This window comes from Halichoeres trimaculatus, unplaced genomic scaffold (genome assembly GCF_033239565.1).
Source record: "Halichoeres trimaculatus isolate MK-OKI-2021-1 unplaced genomic scaffold, fHalTri1.1 fHalTri1_scaffold_18, whole genome shotgun sequence".
Taxonomy (NCBI): Eukaryota; Metazoa; Chordata; class Actinopteri; order Labriformes; family Labridae; genus Halichoeres; species Halichoeres trimaculatus.
Window position 1 is genome coordinate 693,298 of NW_027437196.1, and position 22,008 is coordinate 715,305.

Sequence of the window (22,008 nt, forward strand, 5' to 3'; positions counted from 1 at the left end):
GGGCACTTTCATCGTTCAAAGTGTAAAATGTTCAGACTGATCAGGAGAATGATTCCTGTACTTTTCAAATGTCTAACTCTTGTACTTTTTGAAATATTCAGCATTTTCCAATTTTATTTTGCCCATTTAAATGAATTGATATGATCTGTCACCATGGAAACCACACAGCTGATGATGTCATAGAGGGTTAGGGTTTGGAACAGGGTTTTATATAGAACTGATTCTAGAATTTAGCTCTGCTCCCCATCACCATGGAAACCACACAGCTGATGATGTCATACCTGAGGTTGTAAATAGGGTTGGTACAGTTAGGGTTAGGGCTCAGCATTTCTACCAAAAACCAAAGTTTGTCAGTGTTTGTGTGTTTGTAGTTTCAGTGTTTTATCGTTTTACCGTAGCCCTCCTCCTCCTCCTCCTCCTGGTGCCACGGGTTCCTGGTTCATTGTCTTGTTTTGGTCTCAGGTGGCAGACCGGTCCTCCGAGGACTCGGGGTCCAGGAGGGGATCTTCGTCTGACGTCTTCTGTGACGCCACCAAGGAGGGTCTGCTCCACTTCAAGCAGCTGAACACGGAGAAGAGCAAGGTGAGAGCTCCTCCTCCTCCTCCTAATATCTGACACACTGACACAGAAACCCTGACCCGCTGTAGACCTGATCCTGATCCGGGTCTGACGGTGAGGACAGACCTCTCACCTGTCCACCTGTCCCTGACCTCCTTCTCTCAGGGCTCACGGGGTCGGCCCTCAGGCTGGGATTATCTGTGTTATTCTGTGACAAAGGGAAGTTTACTGAGAGATAACTCCTTCGTTTCTCCTCTAACTCCTCCTGACCTCCTTCTGCAGCGCGTGGGAGGAGGGATGCGTCCGTGGAAGCAGATGTACGCCGTGCTGCGGGGTCACTACCTGTGCCTGTATAAAGACAAGAAGGAGGGTCAGGCCCACGCCAACTGCCAGGCCGTGGACGAGCCGCTGCCCATCAGCATCAAGGCGTGCCTGATCGACATCTCCTACAGCGACACCAAGAGGAAGAACGTGCTGCGGCTCACCACCTCCCACTGCGAGTACCTGTTCCAGGCCGAGGACCGCGAGGACATGCTGGCCTGGATCAGGGTCATCCAGGAGAACAGCAACATGGACGAGGAGGTAGGACTCAGAGTCAGACGGGTTCAGGTCTCTGTGGGGTCTGATGAGGAGTCAGGGTCAGGGTATTCACATCACAGCAGCTCCAAATAGAGTCATGAACTCTTTAATGCAGAACGGGTTCAAAAAGGTCAAAAAGCCCAAAGAGGCTCAGGAAGTTAAACCTGGATATTTTTATTATGAAATAAATAAACCGTAGATTTATTTTTAAAGCAGACATTTATTTCTGTTTGTATATTTTGTTTTCTGTGTTATCTCAGGATCTCAAACCACAGATGTAGAGAAACCGTGCTGTTTAGTCTGGATGAAAACTGATCAGACACTTTGGGTCTTTGAGTGTCATTTAGTCTGTAGATATCTCTATGTGAGACCTGGACCTTTACGTGGACTTTACAGGGACGCTGAGTCATGGTTTGGGATGTAAACACTTGTTTGTTTATTTGTTTGTTTATTTATTCGGAGGGTCAGTGTGTGGGGGGCAGGTGGTCTAGTGGTTTATGAGGTTGGTCCTGGATCAGGTGGTCTGGGTTCAGTCCAGGATGTGGTCTGTCAAAGCGTGAAAAGACAAAATAAACTGTAAAAAACAAACAGGAAGTAAAAATAATGATGAGTCCAGCTCAGAGGAAACCTGTCAGAGCTCTGAGACCTCAGATCCTGGTTCTAGTCCTGGTTCTGGTCCTGGTTCTGGTCCTGCTTCTGGTCCTGAAAGTTTCAGGAGACCCAGATTCTTTAAAATGTGATATGAAAAAAATAATTATGTTTCTAAAAGTCAGATCAACACCACATCCAGAAGATCTGGAGCTGCTCCTCCTCCTTTTCCTCCTCCTACTCTGTATTCACCTTCCCTTCCTCCTCCTCTTCTTCCTCCTACTCCTTATCCTCCTTCTCTTTCTACCTCCTATTGCTCCTTCTTCTCCTCCTTCTTCTCCTCATCTTCTCTTTCCTCCTCTTCTTTCTCCTCTGTTACCTCTTTATTCTCTTCCTCCTCCTCCTCTCTCTCCTCCTTCTCTTTCTCATCTTCCTTCTCCTCTTCTTTCTTCTGTCTCCTCTTTATCCTCGTCTTTCTCCTCCTCCCCTCCCCCCTCAAGCTCTTCCTCATCTTCCTCCTCCTCCTCTTGTTTCTCCTCTGTCTTCTCTTCATCCTCTCCCTCCTCCTTCTTCTTCTCCTCGTCCTCCTCCACCTCCACTTCCTTTTTCTCTTCTTAACCTTCTCCTCCTTTTTCTCCTCCTACTCTTCTTTACCTTCTCCTGCTTCTTCTTCTCCTCCTCCTTCTCCTGCTCATCTGCCTCCTTCTCCCCTTTTTTAAATTCTGTCTTTTCATCCTCTCCCTCCTCCTCCTCCTCCTCCTCCTCTCCCTTCTTTTTCTTGTCTTCCTTCTCCGCCTATTCTTACTCCTCTTTCTCCTCTTCATCCTCCTCTTCCTCATCCTCCTTTTCTAATCTTCTTTACCTTCTCCTGCTTCCTCTCTTCCTCCTCCTCCTGCTCATCTTCTTCCTCCTCCTCTTGTTTCTCCTCTTTCTCCTCTTCATCCTCTTCCTCCCCCTACTCCTCTCCCTCTTCCTTTTCCTTATCCTCATCCTCTTCCACCTCCACTTTCTTCTTCTCTTCACCACCTCCTCCTCCTCCTCCTCCTCCTCCTCCTCTAACATTCCAGAGCTCTTACTTGTGTCACCTGATGCTCAGGTTATATAAAGGTGTGTTACGGTGTGTGTGTGGGGGGGGTGAGGGTTAAAGGGGGGATGTTTCACCTGATGCCTTCACCGTCTCCTTTGTTTCCTCTCTCCTTTGTTTCCTCTCTCCTCTGTCCTCTGTCCTTCCTCCTCGTCTTTTTTTAGAACGCCGTCTTCACCAGCCATGACCTCATCAGCAGGAAGATCAGGGAGTACAACACCTTGATGAGGTAAGGAGGTCAGGGGGAGGAGCGTCTCACCTGGAGCCGGGGTCAGAGAGCTCATTTCTCCTTCTCCTCCTCCCTCACAGCCCGACGGGGAGCAAGACGGAGCCGTCGCCCAGACCGTCCCGCCAGTCTCTGAGGCAGACGCTGCTGGGAGGGAAAGGAGACGCCAAAGCCACCAGTCCACACTCGCCCAAAGCCGAGCAGGAGAGGAGGAACATGCACAAAGGTGAGGAGGAGGAGGAGGAGGAGGAGGAGAAAGATTCTGTGGTCTCAGGTTAAAGTTCAGCGTGATGAGGATTCATATCGATCTGAACATGCAGACATCACTCGTGACTGTTTTAACAGCGTGCTTCAGATTTCAGTTTTAACAGGAGCAACATGGAAACGTTTCAAACTGTGGGAAAAATCTGAAAAATCTCCTCAGAGGGAAAAAAACTGGATCAGATGTGTTTTAATGAGATAAAAATAGAAACCAGTGTGACAGAGCTTCAGAGAGCTGAGGATGATCTGAGGATGATCTGAGGATGATCTGAGGATAGTAAACCTGAGTGAAGGAGCGTTTTCAGAGTCTGCTGCAGGATCTGAGGACTCAGCCAGTCTCAGGAGGGATCATCAGGAAAAAACAGCCTGGTGTCAAAACCAAACAGGATTTAGAGGAAGAAACGTGCTGTAAGAATACAGAGTATGAGGGCAGGGGAAGAAGGTAAAGGTAGAGTAAGGACTGATCTTTAACACAGATCAGACTGTGATACAGAAATGAACATGTAAAAACACTTAACATAACATAACACAACATAACGCACCACACCAGCATGTTGTTATCCTCATTCCATCATTATTTTAAGTGTTATCAATATTATTATAACAATTATTATTATTATCACTGTCATTATTATAATTATCAGAGGTATATCAAAAAATACACAGGTATTGTTATTGTTGTGTTTTTCATGTTTAGTATTTTTTTAATTTCATTTATTTCATTTTTTAAATTGTATTTTATTTTCTGTATTGTCATAACTTTCACTCCTGTCACCACTTTGTTCACAACCTGTTTGTCTTTCCATGTCACTGTCTTTGCTTGTTGTGCAACTAAAACAAAACAATCAGAGGGATTAACAAAAAAAAAGTTTAAAAAGTTAAGTTCGTTTTTTTTTTTTTTTTTTTTTTTTTTTTAACAAAATAGAGGGATATGAAAAAAAGTTAGACATTACATTTTCAAAAACATAAAAAAAAATTATCTCGTTTTTTTTAAACAAATAGAAGGGTATGCAAAAGAATAGACATTGCATTTAAAAAAAAAACAATTTAAGATTTTTTTAAAACATTAAGAAGTTAAGAACACTTAAAGTAAAAATGGAAACAAATGCAAAGTTTACAGCGTCCTTGTTGAAGCGTCCTTGTTGAAGTCTCCTTGTTGAAGCGTCCTTGTTGAAGCGTCCTTGTTGAAGCGTCCTTGTTGAAGCGTCCTTGTTGAAAGCGTTGCTCTGTCCGCTGCAGATGACACCAGTCCTCCCAAGGACAAAGGGACGTGGAGGAAGGGCATCCCGGGGCTGATGAGGAAGCCCTTCGAGAAGAAGCCGTCTCCTGGGGTCACGTTTGGCGTGAGGCTGGACGACTGTCCTCCTGCTCAGAACAACAAGGTCAGAGCTGCTCCACCTGTTTCTCCTCGGTCTGTAGCAAGTTTCAGGTGTGTGTCATCAACCTGCTCTGTGTGTGTGTGTGTGTGTGCTGCAGTTTGTGCCCCTGATCGTGGAGGTGTGCTGTAAGCTGGTGGAGGAGAGGGGGCTGGAGTACACCGGCATCTACAGAGTCCCAGGAAACAACGCCGCCATCTCCAACATGCAGGAGGAGCTCAACAACAAGGGCATGAGCGACATCGACGTGCAGGACGACGTGAGTGGAGTCAGATCCTTCCTCAGATCAGCAAAAACTCAGAGACCAAAAAAACACGTGTGTGCTCTCATTTCTGTCGCGTTTCCATGAACTCACATCTAAAAATTTTCTCTTTCAGAAATGGAAAGACCTGAACGTCATCAGCAGTTTACTCAAATCCTTCTTCAGGAAACTCCCAGAGCCGCTGTTCACCAACGGTAGGTTGCTCCTTTTAAAGCGTGTGCCTGCCACCTGGTGGTGAAAAAGGGGAACAACAGCCCAGAAACAGAGTTAAACCTGCAGCCTCTGCCTGTTTTTACCTGCTCTCTGCAGATAAGTACGCAGATTTCATCGACGCCAACAGAACGGAGGACCCGGTGGAGAGGCTGAAGGTGCTGAAGAAGCTGGTGAGGAAATCTGTTTCTGGATTTATCCTCTGAGGAGATTCTTACTTTCTTTTTCTGAGTGTTTATTTATGACCTTAAACGTTTCACAGACGGTATAATCTGTTTATTGGCTGCTTCAACCTCATGAAACCCTGTGCCGGTTTGTGTTTCACCCCCAGCTTCATGAGTTGCCGGATCATCACTACGAGACCCTCAAGTTCCTGTCGTGTCACCTGAAGACTGTGGCTGAGAACTCAGAGAAGAACAAGGTCTGAGACCTGGTCTGGTTTCAGTCTCTGGGTTCAGTCGGAGGATTTGAAGTGTGTCATTTTAATGAAAACCGGGTTTTTCAATCCTCAGATGGAGCCCAGGAACTTGGCCATCGTGTTTGGTCCCACGCTGGTCCGGACCACAGAGGACAACATGACGCACATGGTGACTCACATGCCGGACCAGTACAGGATCGTGGAGACCCTGATCCAGAACGTGAGCATCAGATTACACGCTGCTGTAGAAACAGACTGAACTTCACTCACAGAGACCTGACGTGATGTTTGTCTCCTTTCAGTACGACTGGTTTTTCACCGAGGACGGGGAGAGAGACCCGGTGGTGGGTACAGGCCTCGCTGACACGTCAGACCGTCAGAAACATGATCCCTGTTCTGTTTCTCAGCGTCTAACCCTGAATCTGCTCCTCACTCCTCCTCCTTCTCCCCTCAGACCGTCTCTCAGGAGGAGAGCGCCGTGGAGTCCCAGCCCGTCCCCAACATCGACCACCTGCTCACCAACATCGGCCGCACGGGCACGTCGCAGGGTGAAGTATCAGGTAACGTGCTGCCTGTGGCAGAGCGGCTCCGTGGTGGGTTTCTGACCACTCTCTGACCTCTCTTTGACCTCTCTTCCACCTCTCTCTCTTTGACCTCACTGTGATATCTTTAACCACTCTATGACCTCTCTCTCTTTGACCTCACTCCAACTTTTCTCTGTCCTCACTTTAACCTCTCTCTGACCTCTCTCTAACCTCTCTTTCTCCTCTCACTGAGCTATTTCTGACCTCTTTCTGCCCTCTCTCTGACCTCTCTCCAACCACTCTCTGACCTCAGTCTGACCTCTCTCTGCCCCCCTCTCTAACCTGTCTCTGACCTCTCTTTCACCCCTTTTTGACCTCTCTCTGCCCCCTCTCTCTAACCAGCCTCTGACCTCTCTCTGACTCCTCTCTCACCCCTCTTTCTGACCTCGCTCTGAACTCTCTCTGACCTCTCTTTCACCCATCTCCAATCCCTCTCTCTTACCTCTCTCTGACCTCTCTCTAACCTTTCTCTAACCCCTCTTTGACCCTCTCTCTGACCTCTCCCTCTAACCCATCACTAACCCCCCTCTGACCTCTCTTTGACCTCTCTCTGACCCCTCTCTAACCTCTCTCTAACCCCTGTCTGACCCCTCTTTCTAATCTCTCTTGGACCTCTCTCGGAACTTTCTCTGACCTCTCTTTCTGACATCTCTCTGCCCCTTCCCTGACCTCTTTCTGACCTCTCATTGACCTCTCTCTCCCCCCTCTCTTTGACCTCTCTGACCCCTCTCCGACCTCTCTCTGACCTCTCTCTAACCTCTCTCTGACCACTTTTTGACCCCTCTTTCTGACCTCTCTCTGCCCCCTCTCTTTGACCTCTCTGACCCCTCTCTGACCTCTCTCTCTGACCTCTCTCTGACCTCTCTTTGACCTCTCTCTGACCTCTGACCTCTCTCTGACCTCTCTTTGACCTCTCTGACCTCTGACCTCTCTCTGACCCCTCTCCGACCTCTCTCTGACCTCTCTCTGACCACTTTTTGACCCATCTTTCTGACCTCTCTCTGCCCCCTCTCTTTGACCTCTCTGACCCCTCTTTGACCTCTCTCTGACCTCTCTCTGACCTCTCTCTGACCTCTCTCTGACCTCTCTCTGACCTCTGACCTCTCTCTGACCTCCTCCCTGTGTGTGTGTGTGAACCACTAACTGATGTTGATGATAACGCTGCTTCTTCTCCCTCTCTGCTCCTCTGGCTGGTGCCGCAGATTGAAATGTCTGTGGTCGACCATGAGTCTAACGCCTCTGCCGGTTTCCGTCGGCAATTTATCTGCAGCTCAGCGCGATAAATTGTTTCGCTTCTTCATTTGCTTTAAGAGATAAATCCCCCTCCCTGAGTTCTTTTAAGGACTTAGACGTTTTTTTCAGTTTGAAGCATTTTTTGTCCCTTTAAAGGGACAGTTCAGATATTTTTAAAGCGGTGTTGTTTGTCATTCTTTAGTTGATAAACTTTCCTCGCGTCACCTTTTGAAGCAGCCTCGTCTGCGTTGGCTCCACCCTTTTGTGAAACTATCTGAACTGTCCCTTTAAGCCCCCCCCCGCCCCCCTGGTTTAGCTCCTCCCCCTCCCCCTGTTGCACTGATGCGGCATGTTGTTACGTCACCAGCAGCAGTTTTTACAGTGAAAGGCGACCTCTGATCCCTCTGTCTCTAGTGAGGCTCTGTCGGGTGTCCTAACGGCTTTCCCAGCATTCACACATACTGATCTTGACACAGGCCAAGTGGGCGGAGTCTATCACACCATGATGACACTGATGGACTCTTTAATGTCCGTGATGGACAGCTGGAACTGTAGGAAGAAGGAGGACTGTTGCCCGCAGTGTAGCTGCCTAGTCTGCAGGAACCCTCAGTTCTTTTAGGAGAGACAGGAACAGACAGAAACCAGGCGGGCAGAGAGACGCCGCCGCCGCTGCTGCACGGTCACGGTACTGTTCAGAGTGGGCTGTCTATCAGAGTTTACCTAACACAGGCCGCTGCTGCTGTCTGAAAGGCTCTCCGCTGTCTCTCCTCACTGTCCTGCCAGCCTGCCAACAGGAGAGATAGCATGGTATGGTTCCTACGTCGGCTCACTCTGCACCTGCATCTCATCCTGTGGTGTTGAAGGGGTGTATAGGGGGGCTGGGCTACCTCACACACACTCACACACTTACACACACTCACACACACTCAGCAGAAGGAGACAGGTGTGGTCTCCGCCTCATTCAGCTTCCTCCTCGCTGACACACTCTTTCTCTGTCTCTCATGGAGCGTCCCCTCGTCTCATATAGCTAGCCCCTCTGTGACCCCCCTGTCACGTCATCCTTTTGGTTTCTTCCACATCATCACTGTGTCACTGTCGCCGTCAGGGCTCAGTCGCCGCTGGTGGAGCGCCATCAGGACGTAGAGTCAGAGCGTTTGATCAGGGTTTCCTCTAAGCTCGGCTCACAGACTCAGGAGGAGAAAAACAAACTCCTCTTCAGCTGGAAACAGAAACTTTCAGACCCGTTGGTTCAGTCTGCAGGAGAAAATCTGACTTCATGTCTCTGTTCAGACTTCTCTTTGACAAATCCTCAGATAAAGTCAAACACAGGTTTAGTGGTCTTAACGCTCGGGGATAATCAAACTTTTTTCTCAAGTTTTGGCCATCACTTTGATCAGTTACTGCACATGGAGTGATTTTTGATCGGGAGGTTTTTTTTTTCATGAAAAATCCTAAAATCCGAAAGTTTATTTTTTCCTATAGTCAACAACACGCTGAGGGCAAATCTACAGCTCTTTGAAACACAACAGATTCATAAATGTTTTATACTTTTTGCTCAGATTTTTAAATCAACTTTAATCCTGATTAAAAAATCTCAAATGTTTAACCATTTTTATTATTTTAACCCTTTAATGCCCATTGGATTACATGATGTCACTATTTTATAACATTAACACATAAAAGAAGTCATTTTTATCTTAAAGAAATTAATTCTCCTTTTTATTTTTACAGTTTACCATGAGATGAGATATTTTCTCGTTTAACATCTGAACTCAAACACATTTCTAAATGAGAATAAAATTTTAAAATACTGTAGCAGTGTTATTTAACACTTTCCCTGAAAAACCATAAAAAAATTGTTTGGTGTTTTTGAAAAGGACCAAAGTTTATTACAATATTTCAAGGTCAAAAATAGAAAAAATGTTGATCTGTTGTGTTTTTATAGCAGTTTTAGGTGGAGGACATTTTTGTCTCGATGTCTTCAAAGGAGTTGTAAATTGTGACTTTGACACGAAAATAAATAAATAAATGAATAAGTCAACAAGTAAACATCAAATCATTTTTTTAACCTCATGATCGTTAAACTCTAACCTGAAAAGTGATTAAAAAAAATCCCCAGCCCTGCAAATTTAATTATATGAAAGTTAACTCATGATATATTGTTGTTTTTAAATTTAAAATAAATGTGGCAACATTAAGTTTTCTTTTTTGAATAATTAATTATTATTTTTATTATAGAAAATAATTCCAGACCTTTTAATCTTATTATTATTATTATTATTAATTATTAATATTTAATTGTTCATTTTTAATCATTATTTATACCTCATATCAAACCTTTATAAAATCAATTTTTTACTAATCTGATGTTTGTTTATCTCTGTTTAAAAAAAAAAAAAAGATAAATCAAATCCCCAGCCCCGCAACTTTTGTTAAAGGAAAATTATTATTTTTATATATTGTTGGGGTTTTTTTTCAAAATAAATGTGGCAACATTAAATTTTCTTTTTAAATAATTAGTTATTATTTTATTATTTATAATAATTTCAGGCGCTTTATTGTTAATTATTATTATTATTATTTTTAATGATGATTATATGTATAACAACAACAACAATAATAATTATAATAATTATAATAAGTATAATAATAATAAGTAGTAGTAGAAAGTAGAAAAATATTGTTGTTTTTTAATTTTATCTGTTTTTGATGGGGGACCGTTTTGTCCTCTAGGGGTCATAAATCAAAGGGACCCACAGGGTCTAAAGACCAGGATCACCCTCAGTGTTTCACAGTCACCACCTCATCACTAAAAACTCACGTCTGCACACATGAATGTTCTTCATCACCTCGTTAATCCACCATCATCATCATCATCATCACGGTGTTGCATGGCTCATAGTTCTCCTCACTGGCTGCTGGTCCATGTTCTGGTCCATGTTCTGGTCCATGTTCTGGTCCATGTTCTGGTCCATGTTCTGGTCCATGTTCTGGTCCATGTTCTGGTCCATGTTCTGGTCCATGTTCTGGTGTTGGTCCCACTCAGACCCACAGTCTGGATCTCTGCTCAGACTCCGAGCTGGAGCAGGAGGAAGGAGGTGAACCTGTGTCAGGTAGACCTGAGTGTGCGCTGTGAAGCATGGCCTGTCTGCTCGCTCACCATCATCATCATCATCACCATCATCATCATCATCATCATCAGTCTGTTCTGTGTTTTCACTCCTCATCAGCACTGCTCCTCTCCTCCTCCCTGATCACCTCCCTCTGCTCCTCCTCTGACCTCCTCCTCTGTTTGCACAGCCCTGACGTCTCCTCTTTTCTCCTCCTGCAGATTCACCGACCAGTGACTCGGCCAAATCCAAGGTGAGTGTTTGTTCAGCGCTGCTCTCAGGCCTCTGCTAGGGTAGGAGACAGGAGGTAGGTCTCTCTGAAGGGTCTCCTCCTCCCTCAGGTCAGACCTGAGGAAACACGCCGTGAGGGTTAAAGGGGCGTTTCACCCAAAACACAGATGAGGAGCAGGTTTTCTGCTGCGTTAAGAGGACAGAGGTTTCTGTGATCTGGGTGAAACAAGCGGCTGAGCTCAGGTCAGTCCTGCTCCACGACCCGCTCACGCCTTCAGTCTGAGGACAGGATCCAGCTGCTAGAGTCTGCTCCATCCCTGCTCCGCTGTCTGTGGCTGCTCCTCCTCCTCCCCTCCTCCTCCTCCTCCCCTCCCCTGCTCCTCCTGCTTCAGCCTCACAGCCAGCATGGAAACATGATGTGCTCCCTGTTGATGTCGCTGCTAATCTTCCTCTCTCTGTCCACTCCTCTGCTCTGAGGAGCGTCGCAGGAGCAGGAGGAGCTCAGGGTTAATGTCCAGGCAGGAGGAGGAGGAGGAAGGGTTTGACTCCTCTTTGTGAATCTCAGGCTCAGGGTTTCTGACTGCAGCGTGCTCACAGTCTCCTCCTCCTCTCCTCCTCCTCTCCTCCTCTCTCCTCCTCCTGCAGGGTTCCTGGGGCTCAGGGAAGGACCAGTGCAGCCGAGAGCTCCTGGTCTCCTCCATCTTTGCTGCAGCCAGCCGCAAAAGAAAGAAGTCAAAGGAGAAGCCGCAACCTAGCAGCTCGGACGACGACCTGGACTCCGTGTTCCCAAAGAAGGAGATCTCAGGTCAGAAGCCCAACCAGCACCTCCTCCAGAGCGAGGCGCCCAGCGAGAGCCGGACCAGCCCCAACGCCAGCGCCAAAGCCAAGCAGCCGGCCCGAGCCGAGGACAGGAAGGAGAACGGCCGCGGCGTGGAGCTCGCCTCCAAAGCCAAGAGGGAGCACAGGAACTCCGTGTTCCTGAAGACGCCGCCGCCACACCCGTCCCCGCTGCCCCCCCCGTCCCCGTTCCAGGCCGCTCCTCAGGGGAAGCCCTCGCTGTCCGACCCCCCGTCCCTGCTGGATGAAAACACCTCCGACCTCGGCACCATGAGCTCCGGAGCCTCCGTCCCCAGGTCCAGACCCAGGAAGTGGACCGCAGGAGCTTCTCTGGACTACCCTGCAGGAGCAAACATGGGGCTGGGTCCAGGTCCAGGTCCAGGAGCGTCTGCAGGAGCAGAGGTGAGCTCCATCACCTCAGACTACTCCACCACCTCCTCCATCACCTTCCTGACCGGGGCCGAGTCCAGCGCTCTGAGTCCAGAGCTGCAGGGCGGCGAGGAGGCGGACGACGAGCGCAGCGAGCTCATCAGCGAGGGCCGGCCCATGGAGACCGACAGCGAGAGCGACTTCCCGGTCTTCGCCCCGGGGGGAGGGAACAGCCAGTCCACGCCGTGCCCTGAGCCCGGTCTGGAGAAGGCCGAGGCCCGAGGAGCAGCCGAGGGGAGCGCCACGCCAAAGATGGAGGCGCGGCGCCTCTTCCCGTCCCACAAGATGATCGAGTGCGACACGCTGTCCAGACGCTGGTCGCTGCGGCAGAAGACGGACAGCGAGTCGTCGGTGGAGGGAGGAGCCGGAGCAGGCGAGCGCTCCGAGGGGAGGGCGGAGTCCTCCACGCGGCTCTCCAGGGTCCTGGAGGTGATGAAGAAAGGCCGGTCCACCAGCAGCCTCAGCTCGTCCTCACGCAGCGAGTCGGAGCGCCCAGAGCCCGCCTGGCACCTCAAGATCACCGAGAGGCTCAAGTTCAGGATCCGCACGTCTGCAGACGACATGTTCACGCAGAAGCAGCGCGCTCAGGACGCCAGGGGCAAGAAGAAGAACATCCGGCGCCGGCACACCATGGGCGGCCAGCGCGACTTCGCTGAGCTGGCCGTCATCAACGACTGGAGGGAGCAGGGCGGCGTGGACCAGACGGCCGAGCTCTCCGCCCTGGACCGCCTCAAGCCCCGATGCTCCTCCCAGGACTTCTCCATCAGGGACTGGATCTCCAGGGAGCGCTGCAGGGGCTCCGACTCCAGCGGCGAGGTCGCTCCCAGAGCCGTGCCCGAGGACGACCATCAGGACGCGCAGGACGGCGCTCCGGAGAGACCTCCTCCCTCTGCGTCTCCTGGAGCTCAGCCGTCAGCCGGCGAGCAGCTCAACGGGAAGAAGAGCAGCCTGACGGACGCACACCCCCACAAACTGTCCGGGGCTCAGGTGGTCCGCTCGCGCTTCTACCAGTACCTGTGAGGGCGAGGAGAGGGCGAGGGCGGGGAGAGGGCGAGGGTGAGGACGAGGAGAGGGCGAGGGCGAGGAGAGGGCGAGGGTGAGGACGAGGAGAGGGCGAGGAGAGGGCGAGGGTGAGGACGAGGAGAGGGCGAGGTGTGGGCGAGGAGAGGAGAGGAGAGGAGAGGAGTGGGCGAGGAGAGGGCGAGGAGAGGGGGAGGAGTGGGCGAGGAGAGGGCGAGGGCGAGGAGAGGGCGAGGAGAGGAGAGGACGAGGAGAGGGGGAGGAGAGGAGAGGGGGAGGAGAGGAGAGGGGGAGGAGAGGAGAGGGGGAGGAGAGGAGAGGGGGAGGAGAGGAGAGGGTGAAGGCGAGGAGAGGAGTGGGCGAGGGCGAGGGCGGAGCGAGGGGAGGAGAGGGTGAGGAGAGGGAGAGGGTGAGGACGAGGAGAGGGTGAAGGCGAGGAGAGGAGTGGGCGGGGTTTGTCTGATGAGTGAATGAGTTCATGTACGAATGAACGTTACTGCACAATATTTTTCTACGAAGTAAACTTTATGTATCTGTGTATAGACGTAAAGGGGGCGGGGTCTATGTGTGAGTCCTCAGACTGGGACAGAGACTGGTCCTGGTCCTGCAGAGGATGCAGCAGAACTGGACTCTGGTCTAAAAACCTTCATGGACTCTGAATGTTTCTCAGCACTAAAGGAGGACTCTGTGGTCCTGGATCAGGTCTTCCTCTGAGCGGTCTGAAGAATGTATTAGTCTCTGTGGACTGACTCCAGACTCTAACGGGGTCTGTGGTCCTGGACTTGGAGCCTGGGCGTCCCTGAGGGCTGCTTTCTGCGCTGCGTGCTGTGGGGAGCGAGTTTTTCCACAGCACACTCTGAGCAGCCAGAGCCGAGCTCCGGGCGCCGCCGCCACTCTGGGTTATCGAACACGGACTGAGGCGCCGTTTCCATGACAACGTGTCATCTGAAAACACCTGTAGGTGGCGCTGTAACTGTCTCGTCCAGAAGCAGAGTTGAGCCGATCATCTGAAAACTTTTGCGTTTCACTCTGAAACCGTTGTTCTGTAAATGGCGCCTGAGCGGTCACAGGAAACCGACGGTGAGGATGTAACGCTCGGTTCAGTCGGTTTTATCTCCACACCTCACCCAGTAAGGTCCAGAAACCGTCTCTACGTGTGTTTTTATCTCAAAGTGCCTCTTTGCTGGTTTTGACCGGGGAAACAGAAACAGCCATTCCACTGATCCTCTCCTACGAGTTTTCCCAGTTTGACTTTTTCCCTCTTTGTATTTTCTGATGAAATGCACGGCGCTTCGAGACCTGGGAGAGACGCGACGACAGACTCTGATCTTTAAACTGCATGAGACGATGTTTCCTGATGGGCACCACGCCCCCCCTCAACAAACACTGGAAATAAATCATCTTTATTAGAGCCTGCTGCGTCCTCTGTCCTGTTTGACTCCTCACACACAAACCAAGAAGTTACACACACACACACACACACACACACACACACACACACACACACACACACACTCTGCTCTCAGCCCTGCTCTCAGCGCTGTCACTGTTAGACTGACGTGGTGAAGTCTAAAACGTGAAGCAGAGAAAAGTTTTAGGAAAAAATACGCCAAGTTTATTAAAGTGCAAAAATGTGCACATTACAGGAAATAAGCTGCAACTTAATGAATTTGATGATGATGAAAGGAAACAACATTTTAAACATCAGGGACATTTGTGCTCAAACAAACAGTCAGAGAAAGAAATGAAAAAATAATTTACACCACTCATTTATATTTAATACTGTTTGTTTGGATGTGTTTTCCTCACTGTGGCACCACCTAGTGGTTGAATGAAGTATGACCTCAAACAGCAATAAAGTACGGCGTGAAAAAAAAAACAGTTTCACTACAGGTAAGGGGACAAAATGTGTATTTTAAGAGCTTTAACCTTTATAACAATGTTGTTTTATGAAAAAGAGAATATCACTACAGAAACTAACTTTATTTATGATACAGGAATAATAACACACTGCACAAAATGTAATCTAATCAAGTGTTTATGTCTCAGTTTAAGTAGAATTTGTCTAATATGAGCCACACTCAGCTGACAAGTCCAGAAAAAAATATCTAAAAATGTCTAATTTACTTGTAAAGAGATAAAATAAATAAATAAATAAATCCAAATGGGTTATAAAAATGTATTGGTTTAATTTTTTTGATGAAGACGTAAATAAATCTAAGACATAAATCTTACTGAGAATAAAAAAAGCTAAATGCTTAAAATAGGAAATAAACACAGGCTTACATTTCAGTTTTTCAGAATCAGTACAAAACAAAAAATTCAAAATATAAAATAATAATCTAAAATTGAATATAAGTATAAAATTTAAGTTTGAACACTTACAAAAATATCAATCAATCAAAATGTATTTATAGAGCACTTTCCAACACTAGAAGTGACCAAAGTGCTTTCCAGATAAAATAAAGAGTAAAATAAGAAATAAAAGCAGATTAAAAGAAAGCCACAAAGGAACGCGTCAGGAAAATAAAACCAGATAAAAACTGATAAAACAAGACAAAATAAAATAACATGTCACCACATCATTGTGTATTAAAAGCCAGTCTATATATAGTTTCAATTTATGCCTCTTTTTGAAATATAGTTTCAAAAAGAGGCATAAATAGTGGATTATTGCACAAATACTGACATAAAATATGTTTACTGAACAGAAAGTAATTATTAATTATTGCACATTTTTTGCTTAAACCAGTGAGTCCAGAGGAAACCTACAGACGCTGATTTTGCAGTTTTTCCGTGTGCTAATCATCATGATATACTGTATTTTTAAAGCCTTGATTGATTAAAGTTAAAGTTACTGTAAAAAATAATTAACACTAAAATGAGAAATCTCAGTGAAAAATAAAAATCATAAAATAGTAAAAGTAGAGAAAGTTAAACTCCAAAGAACAAACACTGACTTTCACATTTCTGAGCAGTTTCAGAATCAGAGCTGAATGTTTTCAGAGTCAGCTGTAAAATCATTAAATTAATTAAGATAATTAAACTTTAATAAAAGTGTTATGGAACTGACGGTGTCAGAATGAGCTCACAGTGAATGTCTACGTCAGCTCTCATTAACCCGCCATCACTGAGCCTCTTTGTCACTCTGTGAGAATGTGCGCGTGACAACAATTCAGCTAACGAGCTGCCTCGTGCTGCTGCTGCCGCAGTGACGTAACGCGAACGTGAACACACCCAGTGCGTGTCGTCCAGGAGCTCAGAGTTGATCTCATCTTCATCCAGAGAGGAGCTCACAGCGGACTCACCTGGCGCTCTCCCTCCACAGGTAAGACTTTTTATTTCCTTTAACTTCACGGTTTCCAAAATAAAAGTCTGAGAGGAGAAAAAAAAACATCTGCAGTTAAAAAACTTTTGATCAGCTGTGATTTCTCTGCACAGCTTTTTAAGCTTTTGTCGTCATCCTCTGTGACTCCACAGATTGATTTTACTGTAACACTCCAGCAGCTCAGCCTCTTTAACCTGATACATTCAGTAAACACGGTGCTGTGGTTGTTAGTCTGTGAGCAGCCTGTGAAAATCAGCTCCTGTGCAGCTCTAATGTCACCTAAACCTGGAGAACAGGTGTGGCAGCATTACTCCTCTGGAGGCCAAACAGGAGAGCTACAGGGACCACATGTGGGCCTCTCGCTGACTGACAGGGCTGATATTTTCAAAACAAAGCTCTGATCTTTGTGATCTTTGTGATCTTTGTGATCTTTGTGTATGTCTCCATGAGTCTGAGCTGAACAAAAGAGGCTGAGATGTAAAGACTGCAGGTATGTGAGGAGGTGAGCAAACAGGTGGAGTCAGAGCAACGTGAGCATAAAGTGAACATTAAAGCGAGGCGTCCAGCCCTAAAGGTGATATAACAGAGTCTGTCCAGGACCATTCAGGCCGGGCTTTCATCAGTCCTTAATGAGTGGATCACTTACAGAGGGACACAGCTCACCTGTGATCTACAGGTGCTATTATTCACCTGGCTCACACCCAGAGGCCATTCACAGGGGCCCATCAGCCTTATATAATAAATGATCTGATAAAAGCAAAAAGTGAGAAAAAAAACTGTTCTTATAGAGTTTGATGATTTATTTCATTTTAAAATGAAATTATAAACAATAAAAGTGTGCAACTGGAAAAAACAAACAAACAAACAAGAAAAAATGGAACAATAAAATCTAATCGAAGAGCGTTCAGAGAAATATTCACAGGCTGAGTCAACAAGTTAATCACAGGTTTCTTTAACTACAGGACTCCACACAGAGCACAGGTTTTAGCTGAATTAGCTTCTGTGAGCTGCTGTCTGTGCTGGTCACCACTTTTTCATGAGTTTTAGCTTCTTCTGTTTTTTTTACTAGTGTGACTGTAGCTGCCCTCAGCATCAATGACAGAGAGAGGGACTGAAGTTCAATCTTCTTTATTTCATTTTCCACCATGAAAATAAAATCATAGAAACATCAGTTTACATATTTATAATAAATATAAAAACAATTTCATTTATTATTACAAGGTAAGAAATCAAACAAACTGCCACAACCCTGAATCACACACTGAGGTATAAATGTGTTTTACATATATATATATATATATATATATATATGTCAGGTGATTAAAAAAAATAATCTAATTAATCACAGGATTAACAATTAATTAATCTAATTAATCGCATTTTAATCTCATATCTGCTTAAGGTCCCAAAACAAAGAATCTGAATTCCAGGACATTACAATTACATTAAAAGACATTAAAAACATTTAAAAATAAGGTGGGAATGTATACAACACATGTTTAGGTACCCTGAGGCATAAGGAACACATGAAAAAAGTTTTATGGTTCTATCTTTACAAAATCTACACAGTCCTGCTCCTAAGATAAGCTGATGTGATTTTTAGGACGGTTTTTGCTTCTGTCATATTTTTACTCGATGTGGACTCAATTTTCACTGCAATATGAACTTCTATACTTCTATGAGGTCAGGAGAACCAGGGCTAAAGGCTAAAAACTGTGAGGAACTATGTACAAAACACTTTTTTCAAGTCTTGGATCAAAGAAAAGTGAAGTATTCTCAGTTTAACATGCTCTGAACACACAAACTGTTGCTGATTGGTGCAGAGCAGCCCCAAGCTGAAACATGACACCAGGAAGATGGAAGCAAATTTTCAAAGAATTCTTTAGATTTAAATACAGGACAAATATCGATCATTCAGGGCTTGTTTGATGCAGTAAAGAGTGAAGAATTATCTGTGTTTTACAGAATTGAGCAAACGGTTGATTTTCTGCAGATTTTCAAAAAGGATGTGTGAATAAACGAGACGTGGACGGCAGTCACTCTTGCAACCATAACAGTATGGTTGTCTAACAGGATTTTTTTTTTTTTTTTTTTAAGGGAGGGGTTTCAGATAGGGCACAAGCTGCAGAAGGGTTGAATAGAAAGTTACGTTCTGTGCATGTGTAAGTCTCCATCACGTGGCCAGACTGAAAAAAAAAAAAAAAAACCTAATGCACCTCTAGTATTGTTCAGGGAGGCCGGGCAGAATGTGGAGGCGGGCCATATCCGGCCCCCGGGCCATAGTTTGGGTACCACTGATATCCATTTATCTCAGTTTGCTTGCTAAAGGTGTAAAACTCAACTAAGACTGGACTCATTTCTTTAGTTATCACTGCTGCTGGATTAACACAATATAAACACAAACAAAAAATAAAATAAAAACAATTAAAGAAGCCAAAAAAAACTGACACCAAACAACCAAGAACAAAAAAATGAAATACTACACACACTTAACGTGAGATTTCCTACACACACACACACACACAAAAACACATACACACACGACCACACACTCCTGGCTTCAAACAAAAGTGGGGGTGTGACAACACACCTGTCTTTTATACATGTTCCAGGGCGTGCCGCCCAACCTCAGAGCATGAAAGCAGAAAACTTGCCTGCGGCCTCTTCCAGTGACACCGTTTCATAACGTGAGGATATGGTTTCAGTTTGGTTGTTGTGTTTTGGTCACAGTGACTCTGAAGGACTGAAAACAGGATTTGTTTGGGGGAGGGATCAGTTGCTTGCAGACTTTTTGAAGAGCAGTGCACCGAACACACCACGGGATGAATTCATGTGTTCACACTGACCAGCTCTGACGTTAACACCTTCATCTTCTTCTTCTTCTTCTGAAGGAAACATGTCTGCGCTCTACGCTCTCCTCCTCCTGCTCCCCCTGGTGTCGGCTCAGACCTACCACTGGGGTCCCTGTCCGGTTCCTAAGGTGCAGCCTGGCTTCAACCTTCAGCAGGTAAACACACACACACACACACACACACACACACACAGAGTGAACAGCGCTAACCCAGCCTCTGGCTCCTCAGTATCTGGGTCGTTGGTACGAGATCGAGAAGCTCCCAGCCTCCTTTGAGAGAGGGAAGTGCATCGAGGCCAACTACGCCGTACGGCAGGACGGCACCATCCAGGTCCGCAACTCCCAGTTCTAGTGAGTACTTCCTGTTTGTCAGCTGGAGCTCTGAATGAAGTCAGCACACGGGGAGCGGCGTCAGTAACCTCTGCTTCCTGTTTGTGTGTCAGTAAGGAGAAGACCAGGGTGGCCGAGGGGACGGCGGTGATCCCCGACATGAGGGAACCAGCTCAACTGGGAGTCAGCTTCTCGTACTGTAAGTCCTCCTCTCCATCCTCACAGAGAGCGTGTTTTATTCTTCCACAGCTGTGAGAGAAACTTCCAGAAAAGCCCTGAAAGCAGCAGCTTCCTCTCCTCACTGAGCCTGTGAGCAGACATACCATCTGAATGATGAGCAGCGGCTGTAATGTCAGCCACAATGAGGCCGTTCAGCTGTGAATCAGTTATTTTGGTCATCTGTGTTTCCACAACATGTCTGAGCATCAGGTCAGGGAGCACGCTCAGAGGGTTCAGCTCCTCTGGGAAACTCCAGCCACAACAAACTCAAAACTTAGAGACTGAACGCGTCTAAGTTTGGTTTCCTGAGTTTTCTCGAGGTTGAAATGTCATTGTCCTCCTCTCATCCTCTCATCCTCTCTGCTCTCAGTCACCCCCTACAGCCCGTACTGGATCCTGACCACAGACTACACCAAACTGGCCGTGGTGTATTCCTGCACCGACATCCTCCGCATTTTCCACGTGGACTATGCCTGGATCCTCAGCCGAGCACGCTTCCTGTCTCAAGGCGACATCGAGTACGCCAAGATGATCATGATAGAGGAAGGGATCGATATTTACGGGATGAAGCCCACGATTCAGACGGGCTGCAAAGACGACTGAGAGGAACGCTCAGACGCTGGGTTTTACAACGAACATGGACTCATGCTGCCTTATTTTACCACATGCTGAATCACTAAAGATGGTTTAAACTGAGGAGAAAGATAACGTTGTTCCCCTGGTCAGATTCAGCTCAGAGAAACTAAATGAAGACATTTGTTTCCTTTTTGACACATGAAGAATAAATGTTGATGTTTTATGATGAAGTTACTGCGACAGGTGAAGGAAACGCTGTGTGTACGTCAGACAGGTGTGATGGACTTCCTCTGTTGTTTCATGGCTGTAGTTTCAGGGAGTTCATGGTCCCTCAGTGGGTAAAAGAGTTTAAGTTTTTAGGTTTCTTTGAAGGAATACCATCACCTCATTTAATCTTCTTATTAAAAATGATTTTAAAAAATGACAAGAATTTTTTTGTGTCTGCTCTTTTATTTAATTATTTAAAGTCCAGATTGTTTCACAGCTCATCACAGTCTCTGAGAAGGACGCTGGAGCCTAAACAGGAGAGAGATAGAGCACAAGCTACAGGATAAAACACAGGCTAAAGGCTAAACCCAGGTTAATCTGTTTGTGCTAATGTTGGCTCCAACCCACAGTCAGCAGTTATTCTGCAGTGGTCTGTTCAAACTTGAGAGTCTAAACCAAGAGCTAAAGGCTAAAACACTAGCTAAACGCTAAACACAAGCTAAATGGCCAGCTAAAAGCTAAAACACAGGCTAAAGGCTACAAGCTGAAGGCTAAACATGAGCTAAAGGCTAAACACAAGTTAAAACATAAGCTAAAGACTAAAACATGGGCTTAAGGCTAAAACACTAGCTAAAGGCTAAACACATGCTTAAACATGAGCTTAGGGCTAAACACAAGCTAATCCATAAGCTAAAGGCTAAAACACTAGCCAAAATTAAACACATGCTAATACCTAAGCTAAAGGCTAAAACACCAGCTAAAGGCTAAACACATGCTAAAACGTGAGCTTAAGGCTAAAACATGAGCTTAATGTTAAAACATGAGCTAAAGGCTAAAACATGAGCTAAAACAGGAGCTTGAGGATAAAACAGGAGCTAACGGATAAAACACTAGCTAAACACAAGCTAAAACACAAGCTAAAGACTAAAACATGGGCTTAAGGCTAAGACACTAGCATAAGGCACAAGTTAAAGGCTAAAATACCAGCCAAAGGCTAAAACACATGCTAAAAACATGAGCTTCAGGCTAAAACAATAGCTTAAGGCTAAGCATATGCCAAAACCTGAGCTAAAGGCTAAAACACATGCTAAAACATGAGCTAAAGGCTAAATCATGAGCTAAAACAGGAGCTTGAGGATAAAACAGGAGCTGACGGATAAAACACTAGCTAAAGACTAAAACACAAGCTAAAGGCTAAAAAATGAGCTAAAGGCTAAATCATGAGCTAAATGCTAAAACCCAGGTTAACCTGTCCGTGCTAACGTTGCCTCCAACCCACAGTCAGCAGTTATTCTGCAGTGGTCTGTTCAAACTTGAGAGTCTATCAATAAAATGAAGAGCCAGGTTACGTTAGCTCTGCTTGGTGAGGTTGGAGTTGGTAGATGAGCTCTGGTAGGACAGAACCAGGATTCACTAACGTTACACGTTACAGACACGTCTCAGAGCACCGGGCTGTGAGGAGAGAGAAATATAGCAGCTGCTAAGCTACGC

The 22,008-nt window shown here is 46.3% G+C and overlaps 2 protein-coding genes across 7 annotated transcripts in view; both read left to right on the top strand.

The window, feature by feature from the left end:
* The window catches only part of arhgap21a (Rho GTPase activating protein 21a), a 97,156-nt gene extending 84,113 nt beyond the window's left edge, over window positions 1–13,043 (top strand). For all 6 annotated transcript variants that reach the window (XM_074693043.1, XM_074693042.1, XM_074693040.1 and 3 more), the window contains 14 exons: window positions 463–582; window positions 841–1,140; window positions 2,974–3,038; window positions 3,119–3,261; window positions 4,536–4,678; window positions 4,773–4,931; window positions 5,050–5,128; window positions 5,244–5,317; window positions 5,476–5,565; window positions 5,657–5,782; window positions 5,865–5,906; window positions 6,017–6,122; window positions 10,711–10,742; window positions 11,366–13,043. In XM_074693043.1, coding sequence (XP_074549144.1) covers window positions 463–582; window positions 841–1,140; window positions 2,974–3,038; window positions 3,119–3,261; window positions 4,536–4,678; window positions 4,773–4,931; window positions 5,050–5,128; window positions 5,244–5,317; window positions 5,476–5,565; window positions 5,657–5,782; window positions 5,865–5,906; window positions 6,017–6,122; window positions 10,711–10,742; window positions 11,366–13,006 — 3,120 coding nt within the window. In that variant the 3' untranslated portion in view covers window positions 13,007–13,043. The remainder of the gene's footprint in view (window positions 1–462; window positions 583–840; window positions 1,141–2,973; window positions 3,039–3,118; window positions 3,262–4,535; window positions 4,679–4,772; window positions 4,932–5,049; window positions 5,129–5,243; window positions 5,318–5,475; window positions 5,566–5,656; window positions 5,783–5,864; window positions 5,907–6,016; window positions 6,123–10,710; window positions 10,743–11,365) is intronic.
* A 3,058-nt stretch (window positions 13,044–16,101) lies between these two features.
* Window positions 16,102–20,746, top strand: apodb (apolipoprotein Db). Its single transcript, XM_074693698.1, has 5 exons — window positions 16,102–16,334; window positions 19,226–19,341; window positions 19,415–19,536; window positions 19,629–19,714; window positions 20,105–20,746. The coding sequence occupies exons 2-5, from the start codon at window positions 19,231–19,233 to the stop codon at window positions 20,335–20,337; spliced, it is 552 nt and encodes a 183-aa protein (XP_074549799.1). The 5' UTR covers window positions 16,102–16,334; window positions 19,226–19,230; the 3' UTR covers window positions 20,338–20,746.
* Window positions 20,747–22,008: the final 1,262 nt, after the last annotated feature.